The following is a 22220-nucleotide window of genomic DNA, read 5'->3' as shown; positions in this document are numbered from 1 at the left end:
TGAACATGATTTAAAAAAAACTAAACTTTTCAGACCTTTAAAAACCTAAACAGGATGTTTCTGATAATAATCTGCGCTGTTACACTTACATACATTAAATACGTATCATTGCATTCTTTATATGATTTCATGACGCTGGCGTGGTTCTCGTTTTAGTTTTATTCGCAGTAGATCAACAGAATCCTCCTCTGTTAAATAAGTTATGTGTTTGTTGGGATAATGGATGTTTACAGCCTGTGTTCTGCTGCAGCCTCTGACTGACTGAGTGTAGATCATCATTATAACCTTTAAGTAGGTTCAATGTTTTCACCGAGATGGACACGATTAAAAAAAAATAAAGCTTTTATGTGATTATTTTGTGAAACATTATAAAAGCAAGTGACGTGAAACTGTGAGCTTTAATCACGTAATTGGCTTCTTGGTCACCGGAACTGTGTGATTTTCCTCTCGTGTGTGTTTCTACGTGTTTATGCGTGTGAAGCGTTAATCCCACTCTGCAGTCCTGCGCCATAATGAAATCTACGTCCGCCCGCTGATTGGACGAGAGCGGCCAGGCCCGAGTCACGTGGGTGAGTTCTTTGGTCCAGAGTAAAAATGGGGTTTGGTGTAAATCTAGGGTGTATTGCTGTCATATATCACACTACCTCGTAAAAACGACACTGAGGATTCTGGGCCAACAAATCAGAGGGAAAAAATATGAGTTCTTATTATGTGGACGGTCTTCTTAGCAAATATACGGCGGCTGGTTCTCTCTTCCCAAACGTGGAGCGGGCGTCTTGCAGTATTGGACCCAGTGGAGAGGACTATGGCTCGGCTCGGACCGCCGCCGCCATCGCTTTCGCACCGTCCTTGTCTGGAGTTTACAGCGTCAATAATGCAGTGTACCAGAGCCGCCCCATGTTTACCTCGGGCTATGGCCAGGGCCAGGAGGCGCACACACTGCACTGCAGCCTGTTTGACCAGAGCCGCCTGTTCACCGACAGCTGCTGCCACCCGGAGCCGGGACCCCTCACTTCGCCGCCGGACAAACAGTACCGGATGTACCCCTGGATGAAAGCATCAGGTATGTGCTGATACCGTTCCTTCTGTGCTGTTCCAAAGCCCCTCAGGTCAATGCTTTTACAAAACACTGGGATAGTTACACTGGCCGTTAGTGGTTCAATTAATTTCGTGAAGCCATTGGTGTTGCATGGAAAGAATCGTAAAACTTTTATTGCGCAACTAATGAGTTCTGCAGCCATAAATTCATTTGGCCGGCGCTCCTGTGTGTTCAGTGCGCAGAGACCTTGCCGCTGGGGGTTTTCTCTGCACTCCTATTACTCTTATAGCCTCTTCTCCCCTTTGTGGTTGTAAAAAGAGACCGGCATGTTGTGTAAATCAGTCCTCTTGCACTCTACAGCTCCTTTTCTAATTGGGTCTGCACTGCAGAGCCTCTGTTATTTTCTCCAACTCGTTCGTACACATTGCCGGATCAATACGCGCCAGTATTGTCGGTTGCATAAAGAAGTCGAGTGGATTTAGAATGCACGCATTTTGGAAAATTTGTAACAGTTTCGGAGGAGAAGGTGTTGGGACTGTAATCTAATTACTTATGACCCCTTTGGCGCGCAGAACATCGCTGGCTTTTAATTGGAAAGGCGTGCAGAGTATCAAAGGAGGCATGGACCAAACATCCCAGCAGGACACTTTAAACTGAGCCAGAGAATTTAGGAAAGAAAAAAATCAACTGATTTGAGTGTGAAGACAATATGAGCTACAATTAATTGCGCAATCACAAATAAATTGATGACTCCCAGAATTATTCCAAGCCCATGACTTTTATTGCCTACAACACTTTAATTAACGCTTCATGCAGGATCATATTTCGCATGCAGGGAAGATAAAAAAAAAAAAAAAACATTTTATGCAAATCATACAGAGCTGGCGCATCTTCTCCTCCACAGATCCAACCAGAAAGCGGGGCCGTCAGACCTACTCCCGGTACCAGACCCTGGAGCTGGAGAAGGAGTTCCACTTCAACCGGTACCTGACCCGCAGGAGGAGGATCGAGATATCGCATGCCCTCTGCCTCTCAGAGAGACAGATCAAAATCTGGTTTCAGAACCGCAGGATGAAGTGGAAGAAGGACCACAAGGAGGAACCGGTGTCGACCCTAACAGGAGAAAAGGACGGTGATATCCAGGCGGAGTCAGAGGGAGCAGAGCCCGAAACTGGAGGCGCCCAGAACGCTGAACTGGAGTCAGAAACGGCTGCAAAGTAACGGGAAAGACGGACAGAGCATTAAATGAGAGAAACACACAGATTCAGTGTGTGTGTGTGTGTGTGTGTGTGTGTGTGTGTGTGTGTGTGTTGCATACCATTCATGCACTGAGAGCTTTGCAGGCTAATGGAATGACAGCTGAAGGCAATTATATAATAAGCATTAAACAGAAAGAGTTTAAACTGTATTTATACACAAAATGCACAAGAAAGGTCCGCATGAATCAGCGACATTAACTACCTACTCGACTCTATTTTTATACGAGCAATAAGACATTTAAGTCATGTAACCTGAGTGTGTACTACTGAACCAACATTCCTTACTTACGAAAAACTACCTAATAAATTACCTGCTAATATTACAACACTGACCCAAGGAATTTAATTCATATATTCTACTCATTGGAATCGTTTCTATCCAAAGGGAGTAAAAAACATTTCCTCTGCGCAAATGTGCCTTACTGTGGAAAAACAGAGGCGAATTAGAAGTTAATGTTCTGTTAGTTAAATGCCTCCAACTGTGATTTAGGTGCTTCTAGTTAATTTGCCACTGTATCCTTTTATTTTCTAAATGATCTCTGCTTAATCACTCAGACTGTTAATTGCTTGTTTCCGCCTCTCACCTGCTCACTACACGTCCCCGGATTTGTTTAGCTTCGGATGAACTTCTGTAATCTACCTCAGATTTCCGCAGAAAGAACCCAGACGTAAATGTTTTGAGGCCTCAGCCATGTACTGTGAAATGTTCCTATTTCATTTAAGATTTTTTAAATTTTTTTTAAAAGGCTCAAAATTTCATACGTGTTTGTGGAAATACAAGTTAATGCATGCACTTTTTTTTTATTTAGACCGTATTATGATTCAGTTTATTTTAGTGTAAAATGAGTAAATATGTGATATATTTAGGTTCAGTCACTGTGAATTCTAACAAATATGTGAACAAATAAATATAAACGAGTCTTAACCCCTCGGGGATGTCTTTCACCTGTAAATGACAGTATGATAATTGAATAAAATAGATTCCATCTGTCTATTTGTTTGCATTCAGTATTTGCGCACATAACCACAGCAGTCATGACAGTAACGCGAAGCAATTACGCACCGATGCAGTAACAAGATGTTGTCTCACAGCGCGGCTCGCTGTGGTCAACATCAGGCTGCCTGTAATGAAACATGCCCATTATGAAGGTTAGGTAAACACTGCAGCTTGGGAATGTGAGCTATGAGGATGCGAGATGGGGCAGGCTGCAGATGAAGGGAAATTACTGTTGAACTCTGCGTTCCCTCTTCCTTCTGTAAGATGGCGCCTGACGGTGACCTGCTCCCCCCTTCCCTCCCCCCTTCGCGCCTTCCCTCCACCCTCCACCCCCTATTTCTCCTCATCCACCCCACCTCCAGCGCTGGGTCATAAATCCGTTGTTGTTTATGAAAATTTACAACATGGCAATACAACTTTACGACCCGGCTCGCCCTCCCATTGGCCGCGGCTCGTCACGTGGCGCAGGCAGAGCCGTGAACATGAACTTTTTATATATAATTTCCAATAGCGGAATGGAGCAGCCTTTCATTGAACGCTCTCCGGCTGCTTCCACGCGTCTCTTTTCACCTGCGACCTTCTATGTTTTCATCCCGCACACACACGCCGCCTTCTTCTTTTTTTTTTAAGTGGACTTTGGAGTTTTCTCTCCGCCAGACAGAGAGCGCCGACGCTCGACGCGCAGGAGCTTACATTACGACATGACTGGATCATTTGGGTACAACGCTGTCGGTGTCCTGGCGCGTTTTGGCAGGATGGGTGGAAGGAGCCCCGGTGCGTCACTGACCCCTTTGGGAGCCCCGGTTTCCGTCCGGGGACGCATCCGGATACTTCCCCACCGTCTGCACCTGCCAGCCCCCTCCTCCTCCTCCTCCTCCTCCTCCTCATCTCCCCTGTTTACAAGCAGAAACCGCCACAAGGTAAGAAAACTGAAACAAGCATGTTTTCCTCTTCTTCTCTTTTCTTCTTTTTCTTCCTTTTTTTTTTTTTTTTTTTTTTTTTTACAACTTCAGCTAATTACAACAACTTTTGTTTGGGATATCACGCCTCGTGTGTGTTCTGTTGAACAATCCTGTGGAAGAAAGAAAGATGCTATCATGTTACAGTGACATTTTATTATGATTTGGATGCCTGGAGGCAAATCTGATCAACCTGGAGTTGGTAAGCTGTCATGCTGCTGTTGCTTTCCTTTTGAACTGCTTGTTGGCTTTGACATGCCGCCAAGACCTTATTTGTTTGTTGTGGGATTTGAATGGGAATGTTCTGTTGGCTGCAGCATTCATTGGGTGGACTGTGGCCCACACATGCGCTCTTTGGCGCCCTCCCGTGGAGAAGCCGGGGGTGTCGCGGCTGCAGCTGTGCTTGTTTGTGCTGCAAATGGACATCAGAAATGATGACCTCTATTTCTACATGTGTGTCCATGCGTAATGCTTCACAGTTGTGTGTTTCATGTGTGCACGCAGGCTCGGTGTCACTCTACATTGACTTGGTTGGTATTAATATTTCCATGATAATTTTCCCGTTTGAATGACCTTTAAGGGACATACATGGATGTCCCCTTCGATGGATTTTGAAAATGTCGAATATGTGTCTTCTGGAACACTAGCATCGCAAATTAGTTTGCATATCGACGTTTTCGCGCTGTTTTCTGATGTTAACACGCACTCAGCGAGCCTGATACTGTAACGTGACACTGCAGTGATTTGTTCCGTGCCATAAATTAAGAGTCAGCCCGGCAGCCAAGTTTTGAAGATTTTAAATTGAAAACATGGCATTTTGAATCGTGCAAAATTGGATCTATATTTAAGATCATCTGATGTAATGATCATTTTCTTTTTTGCATGTTCCCAGTCGAAAACATTTGTTCAGCTGCTCTTTTTCCTCTGCAAAAAAATGCTTATTTTGTGGATAAAATTGTTGTTGTCTTCAAATGTTTCAACTGCTGTAGCAGAGTTCTTCGTGTTTTAGAGACTGTGTGCTGCTGTTAAGAATTGCTCCCCTCGTCGTGATCCACAAAATGTCCTCACCGTCCTGAACGTGAGCGTTTTCCAGCCGTGCGTAATGACATTTAATCAGAAACCAAATGAAGTTATTGTGGCATTTCGTTGGTAAACTGTCAGAGTGTGGAGTGCTGGTGTGTGAGGCCGCCTGCAGAGTGCACTACCCTCCTGTTTTTCCTGCAGCAGTGGCCCCCTCACCCTCCTGCCCGACATGTTTGACACCAGCGCGCACTCACTCACTTCTTCCCTCGCCTTTCTTTAGTTTCCTGGGTGTGTCTCTGGCTCGACTCGGGGAAATAATTTTCGTGGGAACTTTGTTGCAATTGGCCAGCCATAAATCAGCTGTTGGGGCATGTCTGTTTAGCCAACACACACTCTGGCACCACACACACACACACACACACACACACACACACACACACACACACACACACACACACACACACTCCGTTGGTCTTCTATACTGTGGGCCCACTGGATGTCGAAGCCCCGGTGCTCACCCTGCCTCAAATCTGCCTTCTGGGGTTCTGTTGCCGCAAAGGGCGCACATACCTGGGACAGAATAAATAATCTATATCTCTGTGTTTTTGTCAGAAACGCATGATTGGGCTTGTGCTGCGGGGTGAAGGGGCTGCAAGGGAAAATGACATGTTGAGGGGGGAAGCAGAGGACAAGTCGCTCCTTCGAGAGACGAAGGTGCCATAAAAATTCCACACAGAGAAAACCAAACGGAGAGAGCGAAGCGTCAAGCCTCTATTTAGGCTTCGTGTGTGTGTGTCGGACTCTGTGCGGGTCATCCGGTTTTTGTAGTCCTGCTCAGAATAAACACGAAGAGCAGCAGATTTACACTTTTTAATAAGTGCATTGATCAGGTGACAATGAAATCTGAAGAGAGTTCGACAGGATTTTTTAGATTTTTATAGAATAATTTCCCAAAATCTAACTTTATTGTATTTTTTTAAACAATGATAATAATAAACAATCATCGTTCTGTCCCTGCTGCGTTGTAACTAATCGGTCGGACGATATTTGTAAACATTTCTTCTTTAATATCAGAAAAAAATCGCTGAGAATTTTTTATTTTAAAACTGGAAGAGAAGGAACAAAAAAATCATAGCACGCTTCTTCACTGCAGCCTCGTGATTAACACGAAGAATCTTTGGCACAACGCAGAAACTAAAAATACGAATTATGATCTGAATATTGTGGCTATTTTACATAAAACATTATGGCGTCATTTTATCGATTAATCGCGTCCAATATTTCCTTTTCCAATCATTTCTTTATTTCTCTCGCTGCCTGTTCTCCTTCTTTAAATTGCAGAGTGACTGTTCTGCGCATCTTCCTCTGGAAATGACATTTTCATGTTGTTCTCGATCTTTTGTTGATATGTCACCAGCATGAAAATAACCAAAAACAGCATTTTGATAAGACACTGACTGCTTAAAAGTCTGAATGAACGATGATTCGGAGCGCGTAATAAAGTCGCGTCACATAAAGAAGGCTTATAACATCACCCGAGGGCTTATTGTTCGGAATCGTTCAATTTTAAGCAGCCCAGAACAGACAGTAACGTGTATTTACGTGCCTTCATATACAGCCTATATTTAAAGTTATTAATTCTCGATGTGGCACAACGAGCAGGCCCTGAATGTCACTCTTAGTCATGTTATTCGACAAATGTGGTGTTTGGTGTTTTATCTTGATCTCCAAAACATTTATTCTTCAGTCTTTCCCCCACATGAGCGCTCCTCCATTTGTTCTATGATTATAAAGAGAAAGAAAAGTGTGGCGAAGAAAAAAAAAAAACCCGCGTCGCTTTGCTTTGAATGGGCTTTTATTCTATTAACTGCGGCGGACTGTTTGCGCTCATCGCCTATCATAACATGCACAACAGATCCTGATCGAATTATTTCTGTACACTGTGTTCGCAGAGATTGCACTCTCAGCGTGTCACTTGTTGTATTGTTTAGGAGCCCGTTGGTTTTTGCCGCAATGCTCGTTAACCTCCGAGTGACCCCGTGTGGAGCCCACGCCTCGGAAAGCGCCGCAGACGGGCAGTGCGCCTCCTGCGCCAGAGGATGGCGCACCACGACAATCCAAGACAGCCGATCCCCGGCTCTGAGCACGCCCGAGCCACGAGCGCATGGAGGCGCGCCCCCGTTACATCCCACCCAGTATTTCCTCAGTGCACGAGTTTACCTCTGGAGGTCACCAAGCAGGATTTACGACTGGTCAACAAAAGCACGTGATTCTCCGCCGTACCCCATATTTGGGTGCCTACGTAAGAGAGAATCAAGTCCATGTCCCACTCATTTCCATAATTCATCATAAATTGTGCAAGGGTGCTATAGGACGCGCTAAAGCTTAAGAGCCACAAATCACGCACACAGGTTTGTGCTATTTTACCTCCCTAAACAATAAAAACAACAACAATACCTGCAACGAGCAAACGGTGGAATTGTCAACAAATGAGCTCCTATTTTGTGAACTCATTCTGCGGTCGCTATCCCAATGGCGCGGACTTCCAGTTACATAATTATGGAGACCATAGTTCGGGAAACGAGCAATACAGAGACTCAACAACCATGCATTCCAGCAGGTATGGCTATGGCTACAACGGGATGGACCTAACAGTCGGACGGGAAGGTACCGGACACTTTGTGGGCAACGAGCGGACGCGGGGCTACTCCCCGAGTCACTCAGCGGCGACAACACCCTCCGTGGAGCCGGTCAGGTACACCCAGTCCGCCAACAACACCGGGACAGCGTCTCTATCTCCAGCACCACCTGACCCACTACCGTGCTCCTCGGTCGCCAGCTCGTCCCCGGTCACCGAGACTCAGTCCCAACACCGAGCCGTGAAAAACTCTCTAACGACCCAGTGCTCAACCCCGTGCTCGAGCTCGAACGGAGGCACGCTGCTACTCAGCCGGGACTGTGTGTCCAAAGCTTCCCCCCTCGAGGAGGAGAAGCCTGCGGGAAGCGCACCGACAACTCCACAAAATGTCAGCGACTCGACACAGCCTCAGATATACCCGTGGATGAGGAAACTACACATAAATCATGGTAAAGTTGGTTTATTTCAATGGTCTTGTATCGATCTTAGAGACCTGAGCTGTGTTGATGTTTGGTGAAGGTGTGATCCTGTTTATATGTTATTTAGAGACTTTATGACGTTAAGAAAAACGGCTCCAAATTGGATTGTATGACTATTTGAAAAGCACAAAATATATTTACTTCCCAGAGGAGCATGGGGCGCCATATGCGCCTCTCACCTGTTTGGTGTATTGTTGCTTTTCTCTCGTGTCAACACAGAGCAGGTACGGGCTGATTTAATAACATGACACACGAAGTTTAGGTCAGATGTAATGTATTGAACGTATAAACAGAATATGTGCGTTTTTTGTTTGTTATTCTGTATTTTGTGGTCAAAAATCCACAATTCTGCGTCCTTTTACTGCATTAATTCCTCTCCGCAAGGTGCAGTTGAAAAGGTGTGTGCATGACTCTGTTACATGTTGTTTTTTAAGATTGTGTGTTGCAATTAAAGGTCATTTATTCTTTACAACTAACTTGTAAAAAGCTAAACTATGTTTACTTCTGCGCCAGTAGTTTTCCTGCAGTGACTGTGTAGAAAACATACAAAAATCGCACGAAATGTGTTTAAAAAAAGAAAGAGTGTTTACGCATTTTTAACATCTACATCGTCTGTTTATGTACAAGATTTGGCAGGACCTGAGGGGAAGAGGGCCAGGACTGCGTACACCCGGTACCAGACCCTGGAGCTGGAGAAGGAGTTCCACTTCAACCGGTACCTGACCCGCAGGCGGCGGATCGAGATCGCCCATGCCCTCTGCCTCTCAGAGAGACAGATCAAAATCTGGTTTCAGAACCGCAGGATGAAGTGGAAGAAGGACAACAAGCTGAAGAGCATGAACATGGCGGCAGCAGGCGGGGGAGGCTACAGGCCTTGATATCCACCATGAAATATAAAACAAAGATTGTCATATCAACTTCTCCTCCTACTGTTTCCAAAAAGAGCGCAGAGACTTTGTAAACGGTGCTGTGTGCGGGGACGAGGGGACCACCCCACCTGAGCCCACTGTATGTCCAACTCCCGTCCCCATTATACTCCCTAATATTATTTTCCTTTTTTTAAATTTCCACCGTGGTAATGCTAATGTGAGTTAAAAAAAAAATAAAAAATAACAGGAAAAAAGAAGAAGAAGACGCATAATGTACAGTTCTGTCTAGATTTAGAGGAAAAAGGAAACAAAATAAATGTTTGTTTAAATTATTTCTTGTTCAGACGAAAAAAAAAAAACAACAACCAACAAAATAAAAGCGTCGAAGCCTGAAACGCTCCCTACCGCAGATAAACCCAGTAAAAGTTGTGTGATGCACTCCGAACACCAACAGCCTGTTAAATAAAGGGTGGAGGTCGCGCTGCTCTTTGTGTTCAAGCCCTCGTTTTTCTCTGTATGTACTGTATATGTATGTATTTATTTGTTTGGTGTCATTGTACCAACTTGTCAGATAACTTGCTTCCAAAAAGTAGAGCCAGCAGTAAAACAAAAAAAAGAAAAAGAAGCCTTGTGTGGTTTTTGTGTGCGTTGTGAACACATGTATGGACAGAGGTGCGGACTCGGTCTTGTATGTACAGTAGCCTATATTTGTTTTTATTTTTTTTTATGTTGCAGGAGCTTCTGTTGGGGCGCAATCATCTTAGTAAAAAAAAAAAAAAAATACAAAACGTGCTTTTTGTCTTTGTTTCCTCTCGCTGTTTTCATGTGGAGGCTCCCACAGTGAAGCCCGTCGCCTCTGTGTAAAACTCCATCGTGATTAGCTTTTTGTAAATGTTTTTCAAAGACTGGAAGTCAAGAATATACTATAATAATGATAATATTAATGATGATGATGATGATGATGATGATGATGGCCATTATAATAAACTTTCTACTGGAACGGCAACTTTTCAGCTGAGTGTACTTTCTTTGTGAAATATTCCATCGCACGAGTCACAGTGAGCCTGTTTTTTTAAAAAAATCCCTCCTGTCAGAGTTTCCTCGTGTTAAATCTTCAGTTCAACAGGTCCCCCCTGAATGAAAGCTGTGTGTTTTACTCACCTTGCTGTGGAGCTGGGGGGCTTTTTTAGGGGGGGTCCCAACCGGCTCCAGGGGCCGAGCGTCCCCTTTGCGCACAGGCTCCTGGGCCATTCCCGGAGAATCAGCTCGACTTTTCAAGCTGTAAACTTTATTAGGGTCGATTCTGGCTTTCTGACATTTGGGTGCTAAATGAATGGGGGGTTTTGTCTATGAATTAGATCGTAAAAATCATCCGGAGCGCGGCCAGATAGGCTCACTGGCCATAAACGGTCACGTGGTAGCCATTAAAGTAAGTTTTATGGTTTTGGGGAGTTGACAGTATATTGCACATAACATATAATCGCACTGACGGCGAGGCTTCGTCTGACTCTCCCTGTGCAGGCTGTAAGTGTTACTTGACCGGTACAGAGCGTCTCTTTTGCTCACTGTGCGTCGGTATGGACCGGACGCTCTCCAGGATGAGGACCGCGTCTCTGGGTAAGTTTCTGCAGACTATCCGGTAGCCCGAGAACAGCCAGCCTGTGTTAAACAGTCTTATTATTGTGTTCGCTCCCTCTATCCGTCCCTATTAGACCATTACACTAATTTGTCAGTGGTGCAGCGCTGAATACTGGTCTCGGCAGATGTTGCGCAGGGTTGGGTCCGGCTCATGGCGATTTAATTGCTTCCTTCCCCGTGTAACTTGTTTCCCTCCATCTGTGGTGTAACTCATAATCCATTTTTACATGTTGGATAATTATCTCTGTGTCCATTTCCACCCCCTCAAACTTCGAGTTGTTGTCGCTTTATTGCATTGGAGAATTCACAGACCGTGAGCCAGAAAGTTTCCAAAGGGGTGTGTGTGTGTGTGTGTGTGTGTGTGTGTGTGTGTGTGTGTCTGTTTGTGTGTGTGTCTGTGTGTGTGTGTGTGAAGTGTGGAGTGTGTAGATTTCCTTGATAAAGTTAAGCGCTTTGACGCAGGCCTGCAGATTCACAGCGAGGCACGTTTGAAGGATTATTTACGTGATGGAGACTTTTTGTAGAAGTTGTTGGAAGGAAAAGTTTCCTTTTATTATTTTGTTTTCTGAGAGATCAACATGTTGGCCGCCAACACGTATTCAGCGCATTCAGCACAGGCTGTAAACGGTGTCAAGTAAACACAACATGGGAACAAACAGCAGCAGGGAGGCTTTTGAAAAGGAATTCCGTTTTGTGTCTGCCACGTCGTTTTGTGTTTGGGGTTGAAAAGTTCAGATGACCTCTCGAAAAGTCACTCTCGCTTCGTGGTGACCTCTCGTCCGATCCGGCCACCGGGCAGTGGACCCCGAAGCCACGAAACTTGGGGGGGGAAATGGGAAAAAATTAAATAGTTTCGTTTATTTTTGGGACGCGTGGCCTCCAGTTTCTCTCGTCCTTTTTTTCAATTAAGGTGTGTTTGACTTGGTGCGCTTGGTTCTAATTTAATTTTTCAAGGCCGAATATGCGCGAGAACATCGCAGGGCGGCGAAAATCTGATATTATTATTCGAGTCTTGAGTGAGTTTTTGGCAGAAAAACAACAGGAAGCTTCATGAAAGCTCGTGCATGGGCGGGTTTGCAGAAGTTGCGTTAATTGTCCGCCAGCCTCGACGCATTTAGAGCCAAGTTTGTATTTTTAGGAGCAGAGGCCTCCGCCACAGTGCCAAGAACTATTACGGGCTATTTCTGAAGCGTTCCCTAAAACAAATAAGCGCTTTAATCGGTGTGAAACTTTAAATAACTCATTAAATCATTTTCCAGCAGCTCTGAGCGGAAACCTGGAATTACTCCCCTCTTTTTTTATTACACAGAAATTCTAAATTTTCCGGATTATTCACCGGAATATTCAAAACCATCCCGCCTACATCCCTCCTTTTATTGCGCAACAAATCTCAGCTCATTGTTTGGCAAAGAAGCAGAGCTGCGCTTTTTCCACTTTGATTTTGGGCGCACAGAAAAATCAAACAGGGCGCACTGAGAGTGCGGCTATCTGGAAATTAAAACCCCTGCCAATAATTCAATAGGAGAAATGTCGACAGGGCCCCATGTGCGGCGTGCTGCCAGGCAGAGAGGGAGAGAGGGAGAGATGGAGAGAGGGAGAGAGGGAGAGGAGCGCTGTAGGTTCATCTGGAGGTCAGCCACAGCACCAAGATAAATCTGCATCCTCTCAGAGCCACCAGCAGAGCTCGCTTTAGGCCAAGTTCACTGTCACCCTGCTGCATAGAGAGAGGGAGACCGCTCGCACATCTACACACACACACACACACACACACACACGAACGCATTCACGTTAATGACACGTTTGCTTGGCGTTGCCTATAAGCATAATGCGTATAAATGAATTTACCGAGGGGACACGGAGCCGGTGGTAACATCCTGCACCGGAGGAAAAGCCCAGTGCAGGGAGGGAGAGAAAGGGAGAGAGAGGGGGGGGAGTCTGACTTCAAGTGTTGCCTCCAACAAAGACTTTTGGCTGCTTTGCTTGCTCTATAACGCTAATGAATGATTTGCATATTTTACAGCCCTATTAGTCTTGAGTGGAAGCCGATCGGATTTATCTTTTCACTCCCTAGTTGGAAACATCATAAAGCCACAATCGCATTTCAGGTCTTGCGCTGGCATCTTCTCTAATTATGAAATTTGGGAAAATGATCATCGCGATGGCAAGAGAGATACACATTGTTCAAATCAATTTTTTTTTTCTTTTTTTCGTTTGGAGAGGGCCAGATATCTCACCGGGCAGGGACAGATGAGAAGGAGATAGCTGCAGAAGAGGAGGAAAAATTGGGGTCAAAAGTTTACGCGCTGAGCAAGTCTCCGTCATCTGTTCACTCGGAGCGCGATGCCAGCCTTATAATAGCGATCTTGACTCTCCACACAAAAGACAGAATAGCTTTGAATTACATATGTTGCACGGTGCACTCCAGGTGAACCCTGAAAGCGCGGTGACCCCGCGTTTGGGACCGGGGGAGGGGACCCCCCACCCGTCCCCAGCAACAAGATTGAGTGGCTGGCGTTTTATTAGGGCGGTTGATTGGTGAATTTCCTTTGAATAAATTGCATTTGATATGTTTAGAGACGAGGGCAGAAATTTGCATTTTGAGGATTGATACTCTCGACCCGGTCACAGGGTAATGGGAAGGCCCACAGCCCCCCAAATTGAGCCCCCGGACCCCTTAAAAAACATTTAGCCCCTCTCTTCCTGATCAGCTGAATAGAAGCCTTTTAAGAAAAGCAGAAACGGGACAGATGTTTTTTGACCCTCGGAGAGAAAGTTTAAAAAAAATCTTTCTTTTTAGTGGCGATACGTGTATTTTATTTTGGGCCTTTTTCGACAGTGAACGCAGCATTTTAAAAAAGTAATTGAAAAAATGTTTTTAAAGCGGGTAAAAATGTTGAGCTTTTGGTTTCAGGCGTAAAGGCCGGATGGAAAATAAAAGAAATAAATGAGGAGAAAACCCCCAAAAATCTATATTAATATTACTTAAAGAGTTTTAATCTGGCTCTCGTCTGAATCACGTAACTTCTTTTATGTAATCGAAACTGCAAAACACAAAATAATAACAAATATCTGATTTTAAAAAACAACAATTTGAATTCTCATTTAAATAAGGAATAAGAAAAACTCATCATGTGGATCCCTGTGGTAAAAATGAGCAGTGGAATCAGGCACGTTTAGATTTTATCAGCCTTTTATTTTCATTTTGATGTGAAATTAATGAAAAAAAAAACATTTAATTTGACACATTTTCAAAAGCAGCACACTTTTATTTTGTAGAAACTGAACACATCTGCAGACACACAACACGCGCGGTGCTGTTTGTGGTCAACACACGTCACCACCGCTCTCAGTAATGTTCAGTAAAATACAGAAAACACGACAAACCAAATTTGTTTTTTCACACTTTTGAATTTATTGAATTTCAGAATAAAAGTTCCACAATGGCGGCTGCTGCTGAGTGTTATTATTTCACGCACAGTTTCCATTTATTTATTTTTTACATCAGGCATCAGTTCATTTGTTTCATTCAAACATGATCTCACTTTAATGTGGACATCCCAACTTCTTTTACCTCCTGACATCTGAATGTGAGCGACATCAGCCTTATTTTTGTATCTTTGTCTAAAATATTCTGCCTCAGGACTCTGATCACAGCCTCTTCACTTGAGGGAGGCTGTTTTACGCACTTTCCAAAGGATGTATCTGCTTTTATTCGCCTCTTTTCACCCTCGCTGAAAGCTTGACTGTCATCCTGTTATTGGTCTATAATCAAAGTTTGCAGCTGTAGATAAAAACCTGTCCGTTCTGTCGCCTTTATCTCCTCTGTGGAGACCAACTGATGACACGCTGAGAAAGAAAAGGCACAAAAAATATTATGAGTGTTTACGTTTATGATAATATTTCCATAAAGGTATGAAAGGTGTTTTCTAGCCCGGGTCCTTGGCACATCTTGAATGCAGGGAGGATTTTTTATTCCGGCCGTCAGGGCTCCGGTATAGACAGGAGACCTTGTGAGAGCCATCTGCAATCTGTCACCATCGTCACAGCACTTCTCTGATAATCTAAATTTACAGTAAACTGTCAGCATGATGTATAATGGTTAAATAGACCTTCACTTCACAGTATATGCTCTGAAAGGGAACACCGTGATCTGGCTCTCCTTAGTTTTTCTTTCTTATTTTACGCGGAGCTGTAGCGGCTCGTGTTCACACATCAGGAGGAGAATAGTGCTTCAAATATGACGGGAAATTGCCGAGATAGTGTAAACTGAGGCAAGAACGTGCCTAAAAAATACAATGGTCAATTGGATGATCATCATCCTATTACATTCTGTGTGATTTCCAGATGCTTTATTGCATTCAAACACACACACACACACACACACACACACAGTCAGCACCGCGCAGGGCCCGGGCAGATATCGGAGGTATTACCCGGGCTGTTATCTAAAACGCCTCTTTTGCTGCACTGAATCGGATTCTTGAAGCCTTCCTGATAATCAGACGCTTCAATAAAAGTTGTTCACGGCCAGAATAAAAGGAGAGAAAGAAAAGAAAAGGAAAGGTGGTCCATATCAACAAGTAGAGTGACCTGTAAAAACAGATAGCCGTTATTCACGCAAGGGTAACTTGGAGTAAGTGGATAATAGCCGAGCTGATGTGGCCCATATTTATACAGGACATATATATATAATAGACTGGCAGCAGACTGTAAATTTAGATATCAGGTGAAGTCGTCTTACCGCTGACATTATGTTGACATATTGCCTCTCAGGTGGTCTCCTGGCCGCGCGGATACAGTGGATATATGGAGGAAAGTAACATCAGCTGCCATTTACAATGAGTTAGGTGCGATGAAGCCTGTTGGACACACAAGAGAGGAGCAGCTCTGCCTCACTGCAACAGTGTGCTATCATGGGGGAGAATCTTTTCAGGTAGCCTGGAAAAAAAAAAACCCAGAAGAAGAATTCACCTGCATCCAAAAACTGGAGGTTTAATAATGGAGAGAAAAAAAAAAAGAAAATCTTGCGCTCTGTGAAGTTCTGGGTCTCCTTCTTCCACAAATCTAACTCTAAAGATAGTTGGATGCTCTTTTGCACATTTTTATAAATCCTCTGGGACCTTCCTGGGTGCTGACCCACGCTAAGTGCTCCCCCCCCACCCCCTCCCCAGCTCCCCATAGCTGAAACGGACCTCTGCAAAACTGAAGTCCAAGTCCGGGGTGAACCCCAGGTCACTGCGTCTAACAGATATGAAAATGTCGCCTCTTTGGAAAGAAGGGGCACGCCTTGTTGTTTAACAAAGACTGTCAATGGGCAAGATTAATCAGAAACAAAATGGAAACGGTGTCACTCGGGGGTCAGGCAGAAGTTATCTCTGTTTAGAGGAGCGAATAGAAAAGAAAAGAAAAGAAAAGAAAAGGGGGGCGACCGGGGAGAAAGGAGAGAGGAGGAAAAAAAAGGAGAGAAAAGAAAGCTTTCAATATTTCCGAAGTTTTGGCCTCTTGTTTCTCCACGCAGAGGCCTTGTTGACGTGGACAGTGTGGATGAGCTTTGTGAAGAGCTGCTGCATCTCCCAGGGACGCGGGTACAGTGTGGCACCTCGGACATGGAGAGGGAACACGAGCTGGACGTGACGGCTGGTGGCGAGGAGCACGGTCAGACTCTCATATTTCTTCTACCTCCTAAACATGAAGTCTCAACATTTTTATCAGTTTTTAAAAATCATATTTTAATATATATGAGACTGAACAGATGGCCCTGAATTTATTTCCCTGAAATAACTGAATTAAAAGCTATGATTCTTATTACATTCATGATTATTATTGTTACTATTATTGCTGTTGTTCTATCTTGGAATATTTCCCTCTGTAAACTTCTCATACTGTTGCAGCACATGACAGTATTATATTCTGAGTGTTGCTTGTTCACGGTGAAGTGTTACTGCAGGAGGCGCGTGAGAGATTCCTTTAACATTTTGCAGATTTGTACAAAAATGTTGGCAAATTGTTTCATGGAGAAGGTTTTTTTTTTATTTATTATATATTTAAAAAAATATGGGCATTTCAAAATGTCCTCAGGATGTGAAAGTTGCTCTGGATGTGAGGTTGTCTGAGCTGTGCAGAGAAATTCTGACATCCTGCAAATAGTCACGTTTTGTTTTGCCTATAAAACAAGATTCGTGTTTCTGCGTGTGTGTGTGTTCAGTGTTGTTCAGGATGGTTTACATATGATGCTGTGTGATGGCCGTGCGGTCTGAGCCAGATGAGTTTCGTGTTGTGTTGAGGGGCAAACAGAGAGGAAAAAAATGCCTGAAATTGTTGATATGATCTGGGAATATTGGAGGAAAAATTACGCAGGGTCTTGTGTTGTGCAGCGTGAGAGGTGAGCGTTCCTTTCTGCTGCTTGTGTGTCACAAACGTGCATGAAGCTGATGTTTTATTTGTGATGCACATGTCTGTGAGGCTTGTGTGTCCGCGGACGGAGCAGCGGCTCGTCAGGACGCCTGAGCACCAGCGCTGTTTTCATTTGAATCGCCTCACACCAAACATGAAGATTTGCATTCTCGTTGCTGGCTCGTGTGTTTTCTGCCTGTGTTCACCTCTTTATTAAGATTCAACACATTATCAACTCCAACAACAACAACACACAAACACACACACACAAGCACATACACACACTGTCCTCCCTATCAGAAACAGCCTTTTGTCTCTGATAACCTTTATTTTCTCAGGGCTTGAATTTCCACTTTCTGTTCCAGAGGAGATGGATTTTTTTCCCCCTCTTCCCACATGCAGGAAAAGCCTCACCCACATAACTTTGGCCCCGCGCAGTAAACAAGTTAGTTGATTGGTTTTGCTTTATATACTGTGATTTAATAAGGAAAACACCAACGTAAGCCAGCGCGAGCAGTGTTGGTGGTACCAGTGCCATGCTTTCCATTGGTTCCTGTTTACATGATGCCCACAGGACACGCGGTGATTGGTGGCGCTTCACACGTGACCAGGCAACTTTGTACATTTGACAGGGAGTAGGAGGGTTTTGTGGAGATCAGAAAAACGACAGCGCGATAAAAATTAGTATTGTTGCACTTCACAAATTAATGACCATGAGTTCCTACTTGATAAACTCCAACTATATCGAGCCGTCCTTTCCTCCATGCGACGAATATCAGCAGAGCGGATACATCCCCAACCCCGGTGATTACTACGAGCGGCCAAAAGATACGGGCTTCCCCCATCACAACGAGCCATCCTATCCGAGGTCAAACTACACAGAATCGGGCTACGATTACGGTAACGTCCCCGCCACCGGACTCGATGATTTCGGCGACGGGCACCACGCACAGCCGCAGCCGGTTCCACAGAGCCACGGTCCTCGCCTCTCCGCGGCCCCAGACGGTGGCGCAGGGGCAACTGCCAGCAAAGACTGCAGCCTCGCCGGTGAGGTTTATCCCGGCGTAGCGAAGGGCAAGGAGCCGGTGGTCTATCCTTGGATGAAAAAGGTCCACGTTAGCAACGGTGAGTTATCGTAACGGTTAAACAGCAGAACCAGTGAGGAAACAGCCACTGGAACACACGCGAGCCCATTGAGGCAGCACTAGTAGCAGCCCTTACAACAGCAATTTACGACTATCGAGCAGCAGGGTCGGTAATTAAGGACCCTCGTAAATTTTATTGCCTGTGTTCGTCTGTCGGGGCCATGTGCCTTTGTTGCTTTTTAACCCAAACTACCTCCACCACTGGAGCCGAGCCAAACTGTAATATCCAACCCCGCTGTTTTTGTTAATCATTTCTAAGCTTGATCTGTCCCTGGATGCGAATGCTTGTACACTCGGCATCTCCACATTAAGGTCATGTCCGTAAACTGAAACGGGGCAGATAGTTAAAACAAACAGGGCGGCTGTGATTTCCCACCAAACCCAGACATGTTTTATAGATTTTTTTTCCCGCATGGAATGTGTCCATGGACGGACTAAAAAGCTTTGGATTAAAACCGCTTTCACCCTGCCTGTAACACCTGCTTGCTTTGCCTGTGTATGGCTCTTCTCTCCCCCCTCCAGTCAGCCCCGGTTACAATGGAGGAGTGCCCAAGAGGTCCCGCACTGCCTACACCCGCCAGCAGGCTCTTGAGCTGGAGAAGGAGTTTCACTTCAACCGGTACCTGACCCGGCGCAGGCGGGTGGAGATTGCGCACACCATGTGTCTGTCCGAGCGCCAGGTCAAGATCTGGTTTCAGAACCGGAGGATGAAGTGGAAGAAGGAGCACAAGCTTCCCAACACCAAGATCCGCTCGTCCAGCTCGGCCTCGTCCTCAGCCTCGGGGGCCCAGCAGCAGCAGCAGCAGCAGATCAAAACAGGCCAGCAGCTTGTCCCCACGCCGTGCACCGCAGGTCTATAGTGCTTGAACCCCACAAAAACCCCAATCCAGACTGAGATGGCAAATAACACAAGTGGAATTTGATGGACCGATTCTCAGTATTTTACACACATGGTGTTCCCTCTGCCATTGGGCCCCTGTCACGTCCTTTGTACCCTCTCCCTCTCCGCTCGCCCTCCTCATATAAGCTTGAAATTCACCTTTAATTGCCACGGTGGCAACTGAAGTGTTTATATATTTGTTTATTATTATGAAAGAAGGATAACGCACATTCAAACGTAGGACTTGGATCAAAAAATGTATCATTACAGTTTAAAAATTGAGTGAGGTTAAAAGTAAGTTTGGACTCATTTTTCTATGTTCTCTTTGAGTATTTGTTTTTTTTTTTCTATTATTGCTCATGGAAAGCTCTAATATACTTGAAAGATATTTAGCGAGACTCTAGATGCCTGTTAGACGGCTGTTATAGAGGTAAGGCATCAGTCAGAGTAACAGTGTAGTTTGTGTGTTTGAGTGGGTCGGTTTACTGTTGAATGTAGTCCAGGTGACTTTCACATTTAAATGTACATAGGCAAAATCATAATGAAGGCACAAATAAGCAAAATGATTTTTTCGTCAAGTAGAATTCTGTTCGTCGGTGTCGTATGAGGTCTAGTTTTATTTGTGCTAGTCCGTCCCATGTTGTGCTGTGTTCTAAACTGTGAATATTTGTATGTGTTGTCTCAGTAGTGACCGTTGTGATGTAGGCTAGCCTAGGTTCAATTTGTCCTTGTGAAATAAATATGTACTTCACTTATAAGGCTGACTCGGCTTTGGATGTTTTGTCATCGCAAGTATTGATTTGGTTTGTGCGCAAAATGTATTTTTTGAAGCCGTGCGTACCGACGTGCCAAATGCATTTATGTGCCTCTATTTATTTTTAAATAGATTCCTAATTTTGGGATTTTATGGTAAAGATCAAAATATTTATTTTTATGCAATCTGATTTCATTCATTTTTTTCGTTTCTTTAATCTAAATAATTTAAATCTGTTACCCAGTGTTTGGAGATGCGTGCGTAAAATTGTGATCGTGCGTCCGAGCATTGGATAATTTTCTCCACCGCAATTTGATCAAATCTTACATGTCTTTTTAATTTTATCAGATCAGAATAAAACTAAATGCATTATTTGTAATGTTATTTGCAGAGAGGGTTGATCAGTGCGCATAGTTTCATTTAAAGTCGGATTTACGGAGATTGAAACGGTTCCAACATTTCCAGGTGTTTCATATGTGTAACCAATTCAAAGTGAAGTATGTTCCGTATCAGACAAATATGTCTGATTGCATCAAGTCGTTTAATGCTCAACTGGCTGAAATTCTAATCCGTAAAATCTGCATGAACGTCATGCGTATTTTCGCGGATAAAGACGAGCTGTGGCTCATATTAGGGAGGCAGATATCAGCTGCACAAGTGTTGCAGGCTTTGCTCCTGACACGGGAATCAAACCAAACCCGAATTGTTAAATGTATCCGGCCACACATATTGTTCTCACTCGCCATTATGAGGAGATCTGCAGCCAACCTCAGTGCACCAGAGTGTGAGTGTTGGTCACTACCTGCTACATCCAAACAATAGAGAGTTCAACCAGGGGACACGGTCGGCTCTGGCCAATCACCGCCTCAGAGCACTTCTTCTGACCCCTGACCTTTCGACACACACAGTGTTCGGATCATACATCAGCGCTGAGACCTCCGCGAGCTTTTTCTTCCCAGTTTTAAGATTTACCCAGCGACAGCGCGGAAACAAAAACGCTGTTTAGGTGTGAATCTGAGCCATGAATTTTCCCAAAATTATTCCTAGAGACAGATATTCTGCAATTCATCACAGTAACACCGCTGTCAGGCCGGGTAGAGAGGGCAGATATGAGCTGAAACATGCTGGCATTTTGCATATAATTTAACATGATTTTCAATATGTTTTGGCACTGATGGTTTCTGCTCAATGGATGTGCCAATATTAATCACAATGAATGGGTTTGCAATGCATTTAATCGTCAAATAAATAAAACTGACATCCAGCAAGATTTCCACAGGAGACAGAATTTGCGCACATTTTACGCATCGAGTTTAAAATCCTCGTTCGTACGTTTTGTTGCATATTTCAGTCTCATGTTTTTGCAAAATCGTTTGCATGAGTTAAAAAAAACCAATCCTGCAGAAATGTTGAACCCGTCGTCTCTGCAGGCGCTGTTCAGCCCTCTGTGCTGCACTCGCTGCAGACGCGGAAGCCGTGCAGAAGATGGCGTTGAGGCTGATTGGCACCGGTTTTGCGCAGACTCCAAGAAGTCCAACTAGTTAAATTACAGATGTCAAGTCATTTGATTCGCGAATAGAGGTCACTTCCAATGTACTGAAATTTTAATTCGCCCGTTCACGTGACTTGTTGAATAATGAATGCCCCGGGGTCAGAAATAGATCTGAAAATCTGCCTTATTTTCATTTTGAAGTGATCCTCTGCAGGGTGCGAGTCAGATCTCTTCTCCCTTGACAGAACTCTGTCCGCTGGACACAGACCGCCATGACCTGTGAGTAGATTCGGATGTTTCTTGTTTCTTGTTTAAATTTTTGGGAGATCTTAAAAAAATAAAAAATCTGTGTAAAATATCCCGGATGTGGAGTTTGCGTTGAGATCGTGTTGCGCAAATTCATGAAAAAATGTGTTATAATATATCTTATCCAGCTCGACCAGGCTGTAGAGCGTCTGAGCTTTATTTTATATCGCACTTGGCTTACTGTAAAAAACATAGAAATCCATTTTCTAAAATTACTTTATAATAATACAGTTATCACATAATTTAATATGTAACAGGGGCTTAAACATTATATATAAAACACATTTGAATCTTATTTGGACTTTTAGTTATTGTGATTAAAGACAGCTGGTGTAGTTTTTCATAACTT

General features: G+C 44.2%; 4 protein-coding genes across 7 annotated transcripts in view; all 4 read left to right on the top strand.

Moving 5' to 3' along the window:
- Window positions 1–596: 596 nt before the first annotated feature.
- On the top strand, window positions 597–3285 carry LOC115578846 (homeobox protein Hox-A7). Its single transcript, XM_030412084.1, has 2 exons — window positions 597–1063; window positions 1944–3285. The coding sequence occupies exons 1-2, from the start codon at window positions 697–699 to the stop codon at window positions 2258–2260; spliced, it is 684 nt and encodes a 227-aa protein (XP_030267944.1). The 5' UTR covers window positions 597–696; the 3' UTR covers window positions 2261–3285.
- Window positions 3286–4079: 794 nt separating this feature from the next.
- hoxa3a (homeobox A3a) overlaps window positions 4080–22220 on the top strand; it is a 31490-nt gene continuing 13349 nt past the window's right edge. Inside the window, exons 1-2 of one of the 4 annotated variants that reach the window (XM_030412069.1) lie at window positions 4080–4215; window positions 16420–16556. The gene's annotated coding sequence lies outside the window, so the exon portion shown is untranslated. Of the gene's footprint in view, window positions 4216–10862; window positions 10881–15908; window positions 16557–21778; window positions 21845–22220 lie in introns of those variants that run through there. The other 3 variants (XM_030412072.1, XM_030412070.1, XM_030412074.1) reach the window with 3 other exon arrangements.
- Window positions 7602–10051, top strand: hoxa5a (homeobox A5a). The gene is made up of 2 exons (XM_030412082.1): window positions 7602–8364; window positions 9022–10051. The coding sequence occupies exons 1-2, from the start codon at window positions 7767–7769 to the stop codon at window positions 9270–9272; spliced, it is 849 nt and encodes a 282-aa protein (XP_030267942.1). The 5' UTR covers window positions 7602–7766; the 3' UTR covers window positions 9273–10051.
- Window positions 16951–20077, top strand: hoxa4a (homeobox A4a). Its single transcript, XM_030412083.1, has 2 exons — window positions 16951–18419; window positions 18962–20077. The coding sequence occupies exons 1-2, from the start codon at window positions 18002–18004 to the stop codon at window positions 19297–19299; spliced, it is 756 nt and encodes a 251-aa protein (XP_030267943.1). The 5' UTR covers window positions 16951–18001; the 3' UTR covers window positions 19300–20077.

Source organism: Sparus aurata, chromosome 3 (assembly GCF_900880675.1).
Source record: "Sparus aurata chromosome 3, fSpaAur1.1, whole genome shotgun sequence".
In the NCBI taxonomy this organism is placed as follows: domain Eukaryota; kingdom Metazoa; phylum Chordata; class Actinopteri; order Spariformes; family Sparidae; genus Sparus; species Sparus aurata.
This window is presented reverse-complemented; position numbering and strand designations above follow the sequence as displayed.